This window comes from Crocodylus porosus, unplaced genomic scaffold (assembly GCF_001723895.1).
Source record: "Crocodylus porosus isolate Cpor-Errol unplaced genomic scaffold, CroPor_comp1, whole genome shotgun sequence".
Lineage (NCBI taxonomy): Eukaryota > Metazoa > Chordata > Crocodylia > Crocodylidae > Crocodylus > Crocodylus porosus.
Window position 1 is genome coordinate 100,396,976 of NW_017728886.1, and position 16,263 is coordinate 100,413,238.

The 16,263-nt window shown below is 41.8% G+C and overlaps 1 protein-coding gene across 2 annotated transcripts in view; it reads left to right on the forward strand.

The window, feature by feature from the left end:
• The window catches only part of RECK (reversion inducing cysteine rich protein with kazal motifs), a 101,689-nt gene extending 85,633 nt beyond the window's left edge, over positions 1-16,056 (forward strand). Inside the window, exons 17-20 of one of the 2 annotated variants that reach the window (XM_019539776.1) lie at positions 3,584-3,794; positions 4,689-4,762; positions 9,318-9,473; positions 14,129-16,056. In XM_019539776.1, the coding sequence (XP_019395321.1) occupies positions 3,584-3,794; positions 4,689-4,762; positions 9,318-9,473; positions 14,129-14,344 (657 nt within the window). In that variant the 3' untranslated portion in view covers positions 14,345-16,056. The remainder of the gene's footprint in view (positions 1-3,583; positions 3,795-4,688; positions 4,763-9,317; positions 9,474-14,128) is intronic. The other variant, XM_019539784.1, reaches the window with a different exon arrangement.
• The last annotated feature ends 207 nt before the right edge of the window (positions 16,057-16,263 follow it).

The following is a 16,263-nucleotide window of genomic DNA, read 5'->3' on the forward strand; positions in this document are numbered from 1 at the left end:
GTGTGTGTATAGGCTCAGGGGTACTGGGTGTGTGTGGGTCGATCTTCATAGGGCAAGTCCCACAAGCGTTTCCCACCATATACATGCACCCCCCTCTTGCACTGCCATATACAAACCCCAACTACCCTCACCCCACACACGGCCCCCCCACAGACCCCATACCCCACATATCCACACACACCCACATGCTGCCTCACTCCATGTACCCACACACCCACAGCCCCCCCACAAACTTATACCCCCCCACAATATACAAGAGTAAGACTTCATTTTAAGCTATTGTACAGTCACCTTTATGTACATTACACAAGCGCATATAAATCAAGACACAAATATTTTTAAAATAAAATTAATGTTGTAGATGTTCACTTTTTAGAATATAATTTAGTATTTTTCTGGTTCCGAGATGGCAAAACTTCTTGCTGAAAGGAGTACTTCTGGGGGCAAGGGGGGGGACTTCTGGTGGCAAAGGTCAGGGGCTAGGGGGCAGGACTTCTGGTCACAAGATGGTGACAACGGAGCAAGGCACCTGTCAAGGGGTGGAGCTACCCAGGCAGCCCTCAATAGCTTGTGAAAACTTGGTAAGCGGCCCTCTGCCTGAAATAATTGCCCACCCCTGTTCTATAGCATCAGATCTTGCAGTACTTTTTCGTTTACTAAAAGTTACATAAAGTAAGACTGCAGCAATTAGTTACAGTACCTTGGATAGTTGAATGTAATTTCAGTAGTTTAAGAAAGTATCATATATCAAACAGAGATTGAGGTCTGATCAGTTATTCCTTTGCTTTGACATAATTTTTCCAGCTATGTTTGAAAGTTATCATTAATGAATGTAGCAGAACAATTTTTAACTGACATAAGTCTGACAGATGCAGTTATCTATGTAATGCAGGACACAAAACTGGACACTGGAATTCATATAAAATGTTAAGACTTCACTCAGTATAAGTCTTGAATATTGTAGGTCAGAAATGTTACCCAGTTAAATAACTTGATGTTCTCTGTTTTTTTGCATTTTGCTGCATTTTAGCAGCAGTAGCACCAGCATTAACAGTCATAAAGCATCAGTAGCAGAGTTTCAGACACTCAGCAACTGCTGTGAAAGGTCTGCAATTAATTTTATTTCACCTTTTTCCTCTTAGCAGCAAGGCACATCACAAACAAATTACTTCGAACTGCTCTAGCGTTCAAAAAGATAGTAACTTTTGAGTCCTTAGCTGAGCAGTAGAACTTCCTGGCTCTAAGACAGGGGCGGGCAATTATTTTGGGCACAGGGTCACTTACTGAGTTTTGGCAAGCCATCAAGGGCCTCATGACAGGCAGCCAGGGACAGATAAATATTAATTTTCTAAAATTTTTAGGGGCCCTGCGGGCTGGTTAGAATGGCCTGGGCCACAGGCTGCATTTTGCCCATCCCTGCTCTAAGAGTTGTGAATTCCTCACCTGGTGAGAAGCTCCACATTCTCTCTTCATTCTTATTCTGAACAGAAAATAGCAAAAGGCCCCTTTTGCTTATATTGGAATAATATTGGAAATATTGGAATCACTTCTGAAGAGCACAGGGTAGTCCTACCTGTCTTCATACTCTAAAATACCTAGCCCTGCATGTCTCCTACTTGCAGATCCCACAGTCTACCATCATGGGGTTAAGTTTTCTCAGGCTTACTCTTCCCTTAGCATGGTGCTAGTGGATGTCAGACACCCTTACTATAACATGTACTTCTGACATTGGACATATATCTTCACCTGCAGTTCAGTTCTTGGCTTCCTAAGGAAAGGAGTAGTTTTGCCACTCCCCATACCCAATGCACCATGAAGTAAAACTACTGCCTGTGACATTCATTCCTGCTGAATGACACCCAGTAAAGAAAATGATACTTAATGTGGTACAAACAGCTTCCTTATGTGTGGGTTCAAAGGTGAACAACCTCAGCCTCCTGTTGATCAGCTGGAGATCAGTAGTCAAAACTATATTGTTTGTTTGTTTATTTGATCTATATTTGTCTGTTTGATTTATATTGTGCCCTTCCCAAAACAGGCTCAGGGCAGCTTACAACAAAAATTAATTTTTTATTCAGTTTTTATAATTACTTTAAGATAACATAACAAAACAGCCCCCCCAAATACTCCAAAATTCAAAATAAACTACCCCACCCACTCTTGCTCCCCTGCTTTTCACTGAGTATCCTCATTTGCCATCCCACATTCACTACCTACATAGAAGATACACATTTTCTTCCCATGTTTCCTCCCACTGCCCTTCCACCTCCCCGAGGGGGTGGTCCTTTCCAGCCCCATATCTGCCTCTTTCAGAGAGAGGCCATAGCTGTCCCACCCCCATGCCTCTCAGGGGGGGTCCCCTCCCCACTCCTTTAATGTTCCACCAATCCCATACTGCCCTCTCTCACAAGGAGGGCCATGGCTACCCTGAAAGCCCATTCACTCCCCCATTCCCCCAGCTAGTTACTTGACCTGATCGCAGAAACTTGACTGATTGACACCATAGAGTTGATTCTTAACCTGATCCCTTTGGGATACTTTTCACCATACACTGAGACCCAAGGTGTTCAGTATGAAAGAGCAATCCACACTATTCTTTTTCACGTTCAAATGCAGGAAAAGACCACTCAAACTTTTTGTGTGTGACCACCTAGTTTGAGAAGCCAGAGATACAAAATTTGTTTGATATCTTACTAATTTGTGGTTCCAGACACCAAAGCTGTCCAAGGGGAGCAGTGAAAATGGTACTGGGAGGCTTCAGCTGCCACACAAAATGCCCAGAAGACATTATTCACATTATTCCATCCATTCTGTCTACCTTAGCTGTATAAAATACTCACTGATATGTATGTTCATTAACTTCAGTTTCTGGAGTTGTTACTCTTTTGAAAATTGTGTTTCTTACCCCTTTTTTGCTATAGAAAATATTGTTCTAAATGGCTGATTCCTGAATCAGCTAGTTTTATCAACTAGTTACCTATCTGTTGGTTTTGAACAATTTCAATAGAAACACCAACCATAGAAAAAACCTTCAAAAGAAAAGATGAAAAGTAGACTGTTGTGAATCCTTGTCTCCTAGCATTGCATGAAAACTACCACACTGGGTCAGACCAGTGGTCCATCCAGACCTGTGTCTTATCTCTGATAGTGGCAGGAGTGTTTGCTTCAGAGCAGTGTTCTCAACCTTTTTGGATTCAAGTCACCCTCCAAAACTTTTCAAAATTTAGTGCCACCCTATTAAAAAAAAAGTAATTCAGATGGCATATTCATATGATAACCATTATAATTCTGTCATTATGTTAGAAACTGAACTCTATAATTTTATTCTGTTCACTTCACTGCCACCATAGTCAAGTGGAACTGAAGCGTGTACTTCCTGTGGAACCAGATAGGGAAGCAGCTGTTGCAGGCATATGTGCTTTTGCCACAGCCCTTCTTAGTCTTACTTTGCACAGTAGGTCCCGGAAATGGGTGCATGGGGCAGATGAAACTGTCTCATGTGCCTCTTTTCAGGTTCCACATTGGAGCCAAACTGAGAAGCAGCTGCAACGTCTTATTTTTTCATTTTCTTTCCTTTCTTTAGCCCTTCTGCAAATCAACAGAGCCAGTGTGCGGACATAATGGTGAAACCTATGGAAGTGTATGTGCAGCCTATTCTGACCGTGTGGCTATAGACTACTATGGACAGTGTCAGGCTGTTGGAGTGCTCTTAGAGTATGGCTTTCATACAGAATGTGCTTCTGTTAACTGTCCTTCCCTTTCTTCTACTGGATGCAAACCAGTTATTGCACCAGGTAACTGTATTGATTGTTGTTGAGGTTTATTTAGAGTTTGAGAGTATCTGAAGGCTAGCCATACAAACACATTTATCCTTGGACTGAAAGTGACTTCTTTTAAATGTATTCTATTTTTTGTGTGTTTCTGAGATTAAGGTGGAAAATTAAATTCACAACTTTTTGAAGGCTGAATTGGGGCAGCAGAGACAGGATGAGGAAAGCTAGTTGAAAGAACTGGAGGAGTGGCATTTAGTGCAGGGATTGAAGATATGGTAAATTTAAAAAAACATGGGAATATCTTCATGTGAAATCTTAAAATTCTGCCTCATGAGCAGTCTCACCTCTAGATAACAAGATCTTAAATCCTAACATGTCATAAACATGTTAAAAAAAAAAAAATTGTTATCCCTGGTTACCTAACAAACAACCTTTTGATTACACGTGTGCCATTTGTAATAAAGAACTTCTTTATCTGAGTCCGCAGCAGTCTGAGCAAGCTGGTCTCTCTCTCTCTCTCATCTAACTCCCCATCCTCTAGAATTCAGCTAATGATAGATTTAAGGGTATACCCTTCCTCAAGCTGTACATATATCTTGCCTTATAACTTAGCTTGTAATAGCAAAACTTTTTAGCTTCACAGGAATTTGTTATCATATATAAGTGGCTAAAAAAGATCCCATAACTCTACATTAGAATGGATCATTTTTGAGTTTCAAATATGGCAAACCTAAATGCTCAGAAACCATTTAATTCAACTGTTGAATGGGCAGGTCTATTCTCATAAGTGGAATCTTGGCTTTCTTTTAGGACTTTTGTTACTATATTTTCCATATACTGGAATTTTTATCTTCCACTTTAAATGATCATATTAAATCTAGGAAGTAAAACTTGTATTTTGTGCATGTCTTGCAGGAGCCTGCTGCCCCCTGTGTGCTGGAATGCTCAGAGTCTTATATGATAAAGACAAGCTGGATACTTTTGCCCAGGTAAAGAAATGTAGTCATTTCCCATGTAGAATGGTGCAAATATTTAGAAGGCTAGCATGCATTTAAAATAGTCTGCTCTTCATAACATAATGTGTTCCCTGGATTATGCCCTGCACACCCAGATCCCGCCTTATGCTACCCAGATCGGGCCCCACACACCTGGATATTGTCTTGTTCATGCCCTGGACAAATCCTGCAGGAGAGATGGAGGACATGGAGGGGAAGATAGGTGCTATTAAGCATTGGAGAGGCAAGAGTTCTGAGTGAAGGGTTGGTGGGGGCAGGAGTTTTATATTGGAGATTCAAAACACTCCTCTGTCACTGCCAGTGTTGCCACAGCATGGTCTTAACTGCCCCTGCTGTTGCTCTTATATCAGCAACATAATGTCTGTGCACCTGGCTGTTGCTGCAAGGGCAGTGCCATGGGGTTGTTCTTGCTGCTGGGACACATACTCCCCCTATTCCATATACCCTCTTAAGTTGGTGCCCAGGTCTAGTGCCCTTCTCCCTCACACCAAGGTATGCCACTGCCTGCAGTGTGTGGGGAAACCTCCAATAGTGAATGTCTAGAACTGGATATGATATTTGGATTCTGCCTCCCCAGTGTATTTCGCAGAAGAGCAACATTTACTTCACCAACCCACAGTGTGATGCTTCAACTATAGAGCTTGTCACATGCATGTCTGCTGGAGCACCCAAATTTCTCCCCACTGTGTTGCTACTTACCCCAAAGAATAGAAAAGTTGCCCCAGGAGAGTTGCCTATCCCAGCATCTCAGACCTTTTGCTTGCTTCTGCAAATATAGGGAGGGGTCTATGCTGGTGTTAAGTGGCCCCCATTTTTGGATTATGAAGGAAGAAATTATAGGTCCCCCTCTCTGGGGAGAGGGTCAGCCTAGAATATTGTTTGCCCAGAAGTCGCTACTTCTAAAGGCAGCCAGTAAGGAGAGAAACAACAACATTTGTTATAAAAATAAAACAAGTGTAAGAAACCAGTTACCAAATGTTGAGATACAGACAGAGATTTAAGAATAGACACACAAGATAAAATACCAGAACACTGACCTGTTTTTACCCTGCACCTTAAATCCAAAGCTGCAGTCCTTAGCTAATTTCAAGGGCCTAAATGCAGTTGTAGCCCTGACCCTGCCCATCAGAGCATCCTGCATTCCCCTGTCAGCTTTGTTTTCTCAGCCTCCTTTCCTGGGATCCAGCCCCTCCCTTGTGCCTGGTAAGACTGAAGACAAAGCCATGCTCTCTAGCCAGGCTTAAGTACTTTTGCCAGTTCAGCTATTGACATATTTCATCCTTTTGTTTCTAAGGAGAGGGAAGCGGGGGGAGTTACTCTGTGTCAGTAACCTTCTAGCCCAGGGGCAGGTACAATATGGCCCACAGCCCAGATCTGTCCCACCAGGCCATTCTATCCAGCCCACAGGGCCCCTAAAAAATTTAGAAAATTAATATTTGCTCCTGTCTGCCTGTCAAAGATGACAGGAGCAAGGGGCAGTATGACCCAGAGGGAGCCCACAGCAGGACTGAGCAGACCAACCCCACCTCACCCCACCCACAGTCATTTCCCTGCCTTCCTGCTCCTACACTTCTCTGGCACCATGTGGCTTCTGGCTGCATCACCAGACTGGGAGCATGGGACTGCACTGGTACCCTGGGCCAGGACTGGGAGGAAGGGCATGTGTGTGTTCATAGGATGAGTCCCACAGGTACACCCAATCATACACATGCACCCACACCCTCCCACCCTCCCTGACACACACAGCACCCACAAACCCCATACCCACACACACCCTGCATATCCACACACACTTCCACATGCTTCCTCACCCTACACCCATACCTAACCACCCCAAGACATGCACACACACACACTCGTAGCCCCACACAAACGTATACCCACCCACATACCTCTAGCCCCCCACAATATACAAGAGTAAGACTTCATTTTAAGCTATTGTGCAGTTACCTTTGTGTATACTACATAAATGCATGTAAATCTGGACAAAAATAGTTTTTGAAATTACATTAATATGTTCTTTTTAGAATATAATTTGGTATTTTTCTGGTTCCCAGATGGCAAAACCCCTTGCTGAAAGGAGTACTTCTGGGGGCAAGGGGAGGGACTTCTGGTGGTAAAGGTCAGGGGTTAGGGACATGAGATCCGGTTCCAAGATGGCAGCCGGGGGCAGGGCACCTGACAAGGGGTGTGGCTTCCCATGCAGCCTTCAACAACTTGCCAAAACTTGATAAGCATCCCTCCAGCCAAAATAATTGCCTGCCCCTGTCCTAGCCCCCAAGGTGCACCTTTACCAGACTACAGTCTTATATGTTTTTTAGATGTGTAGATTCATTACTCTGATATGCTGTTGTTTCTGTATGATAGTTTGACTGGCTAGATATCAGGCTCTTTTCAAATGTAAACATATCGTTGTCTGACCAGGCTTCCCCTTGTCTCTTGGCACATCTGTATGGAGGACCAATACACTAACCAAGTCAAATGGTCATTCTCAATCAGTGACTCTTCTGATTGTGAACAGTTGTGGGCTGTTCAAATTAATCGCTACCTTACTAACACAGCCTTAGCTGACATAAAAAGATACATCAATATTACACTGGATCAAATATATAACGTATACAAACACAAGAACAATAAAACTGAACACGGCTTTGCACTAGCTATAGAGACCAAACACCTCAATAATAAACATAGCTTGGGGGACTATCCATGCATGATACATGGTGAACCCCCAAAATAACTTTGTCTTGTAGTACTTTTGTGATAAACCTCATTGGGTTTTTTGGTGCAGTGTCTTTTTTATGATGATATCTGGTCATAACATTTTTGTTTTTGCCAACCCTATGATTTTAGCTCCTAAAAAATAGGGCTGGAGTGTTTGCAGCTGTGACAGTCAAGGAAATGTGTGAGAAGCAAGGGTTTTTTTGTTTGGTTGGTTTCTTTTCAGGGGGTAATATCTTTTATTCTAGGGTTGCCATATTTCCAGGATCAAAAAAGAGGACAACTGGGGTGGGGAGGAGGAGAGGTATATGATTGTGGGAGGGGTTATTGATATGCCTGTGCCCTGCCTCTGGCCCTTACTCCTAAGTCCCTGCCCCCCAGCCTTGCCAGTGCCCCTCACTCCTGGCCTGCAGCACCCTGCTCCCCCCAGCACTGCCAGTTCCCCTCACTCCTGGCCTGCAGCCCCCTGCCCACTGCAGCACTGCTGGTGCCCCTTGCTCCCAACCTGCACCCCTCTGCCCTCCTCCCCAGGTCTGCCGGCGCCCCTCACTCCCAACCTGCAGCCCCCTACCCCCCAGTGCTCCTGCCGATGCAGCTCCTTCATGTACCCTAAAGCAGCTTGCTGGGGCCTGGGTGCAGAGCACGTGACCCCTGGCAGCCAATCACCTTGCCCGCTACTCCCAGTGCCAAGCCTCCAAGCTGCTAGTGTCTGGGAAAAGTGGAGGCCCAGCAAAAACCCAGACATACACTTGCATTGTAAAAATCCGCCCAGTCACAAGGACAAGGGACCAAAAAAGAGGATGTGTCCAGGAAAACCCAGATGTATGGTAACACTAATTGGGACTCCTGTATAGTTGGGAGAGATGTTAGACAAAGTTTTGGGCACAATGTGCACAGTTCCAATAAAATGTATCCTCCCCCCTCCCTCAAGAATCCTTCCTTCTTGCATTATTTCCAGAAATACAGTTAGTTAGAAACTGCTAATTATTGCCAAGTATGCAGTTTTGTATGAGTGTTCACATACAGGGTACAGTTGCACTGTGCTGTCAAGCGCATTTCTGTGAACACTGTGCTTTTTTCTGAAGGCCAGAGATGCCTGCCTGAAATTATTTTCTTCTGAGGTATTTTGTGAAAGCTTCCAATGACACTGAGAAAAGTCTTATAGCCAGGGCTCAGTCCTATCTGCATTTCCTTTAAACCCTAATGTATTGTGATTTTTACCCTGATCTCCAGGATTGAAACATACTATAGACCTCACCAATCAGTTGTGGTCTGGATGTCAACTACTCCAAAAGCAGAAAGGAGCCAAGATTTATATCTTTTCTTTGAAGTTCCTCAGAGTCTCTGGGCATATCTACACATGCAGTTAATACTATTTGGATATACTGTGCAGGCATTTACTACCTGTACATGTATAGGGTTTACTACGCATATGCAGGTAGTAAATTTACTGCACAGTAGACTAATTTACTGTGCAGTAAGCACCTGCACATGTAGATGGTGACACTTTACTGTGCAGTAGATTGCAAACCTTGCTGGCTAAAAGATTCTGATTTGAAGCATGTGAGACACAGTTTACATCAAGTGAGGAAGGTATCTCAAAGAACAACAGTTATTTTAAAATAAATAATCATTCTTTTTACTTAGCTTCAGAAAATTGTTCATTGCTTTTGTAGATCAAATTTGAACATTTTCCATCTTAAATGAATTATCAAACAAGTTTCCTAACATGATACCACATCTGTAGAGGAGAAGTGTAATTTCATGTAATATCACATGAACAGTAAAATTCTCATTTTTCTTCCAGGTTACAAATAAAAAACCAATAACTGTTCTTGAAATACTTCAAAAAATCCGTCTACATGTTTCAGTGCCGCAATGTGATGTGTTTGGATACTTAAGTATAGAATCTGAAATTGTGATACTTATCATCCCAGTTGACCAAAACCCCAAACCATTGCAGGTAGAATATATTATTAAATTTCTATTTATAGCAGTATGTGTTATAGAATCGTAGATGTTATGTTTCAACTCTATACTATGAACATTTCTTTGTTAATTTAACCTTTTAAAACTAGTGTAATGAAATGTGGTAAGAACAAAACAGCTGGGTGGTATTGTTGTGCACTACATGATGGATGTGCTGGGACTACTTTGGTGGTTGGTAGGGCTGTGAGAAGCTTCGGGTGCAGATTCAGTTCGGAGGAGATTTGGCCTGATTCGGCAGCCGAATCTCTGAATCAAATCAGGAGACCAATAAAAAGGTCTGAATCAATTTGAAGCTCTCTGAATCAGTTTGAAAAGATTCAGAGAGCTTTGGGGAGATTTGGGCAGTCCCCACTTGCCACCGCCGGGAGCTGGACCTGGACTCCATGCCAGTAAGTAGAGGGGGGATGGGGACCACGGGGGACCCCAACCAGGCCTTGTCCCCTGCCTGCTCCCCCAGCCCTCCTGAGTGCCCCCTGGCCCGTGCCTGCTCTCCCATCCCTGTCAATAGCTCCCCTACCCAACACCAGCATCCTGACTTTTAAAAAAAAAAAGAAAGAAAAAGAAAAAATGACCTGCACTCACCGGCTCCTGCCGGGTGGGGGGGCAGTCCCCACTGCCCCCCACTGCCCTGAGCTGCATGAGAGGCTCTGCCACAAGCCCTCAGCCCCATCAATGGCTGCCCCACCAGGCCCCAGTGTCCTGGCTCTTTTTTTAAAAGAGCCCCACACTCACTAGCTGCTACAGTGGCCATGGGGGCTTCTGGGGGCTCACGACAGAGCCCCCCACACAGCATGGGGCAGTGGGGGGGGAGCAAGGATTGCCCCCCCCCGCCTGGCAGGAGCTGGTGAATGTGGGGCATTTATTTATTTATTTATTTATTTTTAAGAGCTGGTACACTGGGGCCAGGAGGGGCAGTCATTGACAGGGCTGAGGGCTTGTGAGGCAGCCATGGTGGGGAGGGGCTGGGAGGTAGATGGGACTTATTTAATTCAGCCGATTCGGTTGTGGCTGAATCTCTGAATCAGATTCTGCCACATTGATTTGGGAAAGTGATTAGAATCGCTGAATCGAATTGCTGTCCCCTGAATCGGCCGAATCTGAATCCAACGCAAATACTAGCCGCTTTGCACAGTGGCTGTATCTAACAGTTTCAGCTCAAACAGAAGAGAAAGTGGATGCATTTGACATGCCTACTGTTTTTGTAAGAGGCTTTGAATGAAAGGTGGCTGTCAGTGCAGGACCAGGATGCAAAAGAAAAGAAAATGCTACAAATTAGGTACCTTTTCATTAAAGTCAGATATTTTTAAATTTAAAAATACAATAAAATAATTCCAAATGTTATGAACTACCTACTGTGAACTGTTTCTCACAACAGGAAAATAAAATGAATAAAGAAAAGATCTTTAATAACTTTAGAATGAAAAAGGTTCCAGAAGGTTACCAGCTATATTCATTTCCCTACCCCCCACACCTGCCTCTCACCCATTGACCACCTCAATTTACATTCTAACTGACTGGCTTTCTTGCATACATACTGGTCTCTGGCTGCTTTACTACTCCATCCAGGAAGAGCACAGACCATCGGCAGGTACTTCCTCTGCCTGATGACGGGTAATTTCAAGCCTTTGGGTACAAAGAAGAATTTTTCCAACTATTTGAGTTGGTCTAATAAAGATATCGGGTTTACTCCCCCCAGAAATATTCCAGAAGATGCTTCACAGTGATTGTCACGCACTTAATAAATGAGGTTTTAAATCTGAATTTATAGTATTGGGCCATTAGTCAGATGCTGAAATATTTGCTAATGGGTAAAATTTTATTTGGCTTTAGTCATCTAAGTGGCAGTTTTCACATCTGCGTGTGGGTAGCAACTCTGCATCCTGGCAGTGTAGACATGTGAATAGTGTGTGCACCCACTGTGTCATGGGTGTCAAGCATACGGCCTGTAGGCTGGTTGTGGCTTGTAGAGCCCTATGATCCAGTCCATGAGTCTCAAACCAACTCTGCATACAGTGTGCCATACAGAGCTGGTCTGGCACAGGGGCCTGGACCCAGTGCTGCGAATGTGGCACAGGAGGTTGGTCTGGGGAATGTGTTACATGCAGCACCTGTGCTGGATTGGCCCTGTGCTTTGGCTCTGGGGCAGGCCTGGTCTGGGTAAAATTGCACCAGAGCCAGAGTGCAGAGCCAGTCCAGCCAGATGCTGTGTGCAGTATTAGGGATGCTAATACACGAGGTGGCGGACTCCAGCAGACTCGATTAATTGAGTCTGCTCTAATTACAGTGTGTTGGAGCAGCCTCGCTGCTCATGTATACACATCCATAGTGTTTTGAATGCTGTTAGGAAAGCAGTGAAATACTGATTCAAACCCTTTCTGGATAGGAGGCTGTAGGACCTGGGTCTCTGGAATCATAAGCAAGTGCCCTAAGCACTCAGCTTTTGTAGTTAAAACATGGGAGAACCTTATCCCCCCTTCTTTCTGGGACTTGTACTCAGGTATGCAGATATGTAGTTGTCTATGTGTGCAGATTTACCCTTCCAGGGAGCAGAATCGCAATTCAAATAATTGGCACTTAAACTGGCAAAGGGAAACAGGATTTCACCCTAAATACACAGAGTGTATTGCACATCTTGATGCTAAAAATAGATGTGGATTTGGTTGACAACCAGCCAGTTTTCAGATGTTTGTACATTACCATAATCTACTAATTCACAGAGCTATGACAGCTCTCACCTGCTGAGAACCACTTCTGTACTTCTCTCTCTTTCTTACTGCCCTCATTATCAGGGTGCTCCGAGGTTCCCAAAGACCTTTTGGGATCTGTAGGTCCATACGGCACAAGGCGCTGCCTAGCATGTGGTGGTATTGCTCATTTGTGCTAGTGAACAAACACTCAGGGTTGACAATACTAAGCGCTGTATGCAGATCACTAAACCAAGACCAAAGCCTTTACACTGTTTTTGCCGGGAGCAGCTTGGACCAGCCGCAATAACAAGCTTCAAATAAGTAGTGCATGTCTTTCCTTGGAGCAGTTGTTTCATTCTCACATTTTGCTGATTAGAGCCCTGCAGGTCCAGAGCAAAATATCAGGTTTTGTTTTTTAAAAATGTCCTTGGCTTTTTGCTAGTACTTCTGATAGATTTTGCACGCTCTGGTAAGAGCACATAATTATGATGAGGTTGTGTTGACATGCATTTCTTAAGAAAATAAAGGCTTAGCTTAAAAAGGAGGTGAAAAGTGGACTGTAATTTGTTTCCTGCTCCTTCTGCAATACAGATATTACCCAGGCAATTCCTTTTCCTCAGACTGCAGTATATTTAAAAATTTCTGTTTCCTTTTTTTCTTCATAAATGAATTTTGTGTGTTCATTTCCTGGATGGGCAAGTAAAGTCTAGTGGCAGTGCCTGGAATTCAGTTGACTTGACTGGGATTGCATTGGCTTACATTGTAGCAGAAATTAGCTTTATGGCAAAACCATGTTGTTTTTAGTTTGCCTTGAATGTTGTATGCCTGGAAGCCTCTAGTTAATACTGTGGGGTTGTTGAATTTATTTGGTTGTAGTCAAGACTGCAGCTGAATATCCAATATAAGCCTAATTTTGCCTCCCATCTCCATTAATATAAACTCTAGAAAAAAAATCAAATTGTCTTCAAGAAGGTTTGGCTGAGGACTGAAACAGACATTAAATCATTCTATAATATTTTAAATGAATCAGACAAAGAGTTCCTAAAATTATGACGCTGAACATGGGTGTGTATACCAGTGGCCAGAAATCTAGCCTGTTTTGCTACTTTGTAGAAAATAGAATGTAGTTGATTGTTCTAGCTAAGGCCTGGTGAACTGCACTAAAATCTACTTGATTTAATCCCAGAAACAAGTAATTTATAAGATACCACCTATGCTTGAGAGATCGTATCTCCTCTGACTGTGCAGAATGGTTGCTATCCTTTGGGACTGGGTAGATCAAAAAGCACTAGACGTACACAAGAGAGGCCAAGGAGAGGTATTCATGGCCAAAGGGAGCCAGTGGGGGAACAGGTTACTAGGCCCAGACTCTGTTACACCTATTAGGTGTGTAAGCAGATTTAGGCACCAAGGTGCAATCCTCTTCCACCCCATTTGACTCCAAGAAAAATTGTTAATACAAAAGATGGGTGGGCACTCTTCCTCCTCTCTCTTTGTGATTGAATTTTAAGGGTCAGATGATGGAACATTAGACAAGTAGATGCATTAAGGGTGGTGTTTTAATCTTTTTTGGTCATTGGGTTATTCAGATTTGGTCATCTGCGTAGCATTTCTGGTCACTTAAATCCCTAAAAAATCACTTACAGCTTGGCTTTTTGTTCCTGGGTGTGTGGATGTATGATTATATTTCTTGTCCCCATGGGATTTCAGTGGTGGTATTTATGAATTTAAGCCACTTGGCAGTGGGAGGACAGAGTGTAGTCTCAGGATGGTTTTTTAAAAACTTTCTAACAGTGATCATGGGAACATGAATTGGACTAACTTTGAATAATTCAGTTAGAGCTTTCTCATCCTATACTTTGTTTGCTGATCAGACATTTTATATCAGGCTTCTGTAAGTTCAGAAGAGAATTACTAACTTTTTAATTTATTTTTTTCCTAGATTGAAGCCTGCAATAAAGAAGCAGAAAAGATAGAATCGCTGATAAATTCTGACAGCCCAACTTTAGCATCCCATGTGCCATTATCAGCACTTATTGCATCCCAAGTGCAAGTTTCATTAAGTATATCTTCTCCCTGTATAAAAGCCATGCCTGTGCTTTACACCCTATTCTTGAGCATCATACTCACCTTGGTGGCAGTTGTATACAATACATAACTGCTTAGAAAATGTGCAAAATAAGCATTGTATTTTTTTTCTATACTGCGAAGGACATTCAGAATTGCTATCTTGTTGGTGAACAAGAAATTTTAATCAGAAGGAAAGAATCAGTTCAGTCCAACAAAATACAAGAAAAAATGTTAACATAGATACCTTTTTGTTAAAAATTAAGACTATTTGAAATAATCCAAAGGACAACTCACCTTTTAACCACTAGTCATAATTTTCCAAGCATAATTGTTTTCTTTAAAATACTTGGTTCCCATAAAAATGCTGTACCAGATTCTAACTTTTGTGGTTATGGGGTTGTTATACAGTTACTTTCAGCTGCAAGCAAATACCGTATTAAGATTGTTCAAAAGTGTTATTTTTATATGATCCAATTGTGTATCACTGAGAATAAGCATGTGCCTATTTTAACCATCAATTTTTGAAAGAAATGAATTGCTGCTACTTAATTTACCAAAAACTGTTGAGTCATTTTCCATGTAAATACATATATTTTCATATTTTATTATGAAGGAAATGAAGTAGCCATGGGCCTATTCCAGGAAACTTACACGTGTAAGTAAATATTCTTATGTGTGTCTAAGTATTTGGAGGATATTGGGCCCCATTTTTGTAAAATGACAATCATGTGCTAAGCCAGTACCTTACTTAAATGAAGAAATGTGTTCATTTTTACAACTTTGTACATAACAGATTTTCTTATTGGATGCAAAATTATAAATAATTTCAATCTATATTTATAAGTCCCATTTGAAATATTGCAGTATTTGCATGTTATCTAATTAAATTTATACTTTAAATATGTTTAAATGTTTTATAGAGAACTTACATTTTATTACTTATTGTGTTTTATGCACCTGAACCTAGTCTACATGAAGTTTTGTGTATCAGTATTATAGTACCCAACTTTTGAAGCATATACAGGAAAAACTAATTTTTGCCAAAATTTTGAACTTTATAAGAAGGCACTGAAAACTTTTGGAACATCTGTATGTAACTGTAGCACGTTTGTAGAAATTATTTTCTGTTAAATCTTTGCAATGCAAATGTATCAAAGCCTTTTTTATTTTAATAAAAAAGAACTTTTATTTTCTCATGTGTACTTAGGAACACATACTTAACTTTATAAAATTCTCCATGCATTTTAGAGAGTGTTTTAAGTCCAGGTATGCATCCAAGTACATTCAAAGTTTTTGCAGTAGCTTTGTATCACTTCACATGTATACTGGAAGCAGCACATTTGTTTTGTGGAGAAAATTGAGCTATTGTATATCTTTTCATAATTTGCCAGGTGAGCAAAATTATGGTCAAACATAATCTTTAATCCACAGAAGAATCCCCTCTGTCAGTAGGAGTGCACACAGAGCAGTGGTGGAATTATGATCCCAGTTGTAACCAAACATTTAGGGCCAAAACAAATTAACTCGGTCAATCAATATTATTGCATAATGCCATTTTCACATACTAGCACTTGTATTCGTCTGCCTCAAAGTTTCCGTCAAATGTCACTGGGAAGATTAAGGCATATCAGGGGCTGGTGGAGGAGAAAGGGGCATTTTTTATGCAAATACCTGTTGAAGCCATTCTTTCAGAATATGTTAATCCACCTGTTTCTGGGAATCTTCCACTGTGTTTATGTCTTTAAGTATATAAAGTTTTTAAACTGAATGGTCTTGGCCCTTTGGACCTGCTGAAAAGTTGCAAGCATATGAGATTTATTCAGTGCTTTAGTTCTTAACAAATAATAATCATCCTTTTAAGATCTAACATGTTCAGTCTTGCTTCAGCTGGTAGATCATGATATCTATAGGAAGAAAATGATAATTAAATAACTTTGTCATAAGCCACTTTATAAAAAGAATTTGAATGAAATGTTAAACCACCTTTTCCTTGTTGAATACACTGTA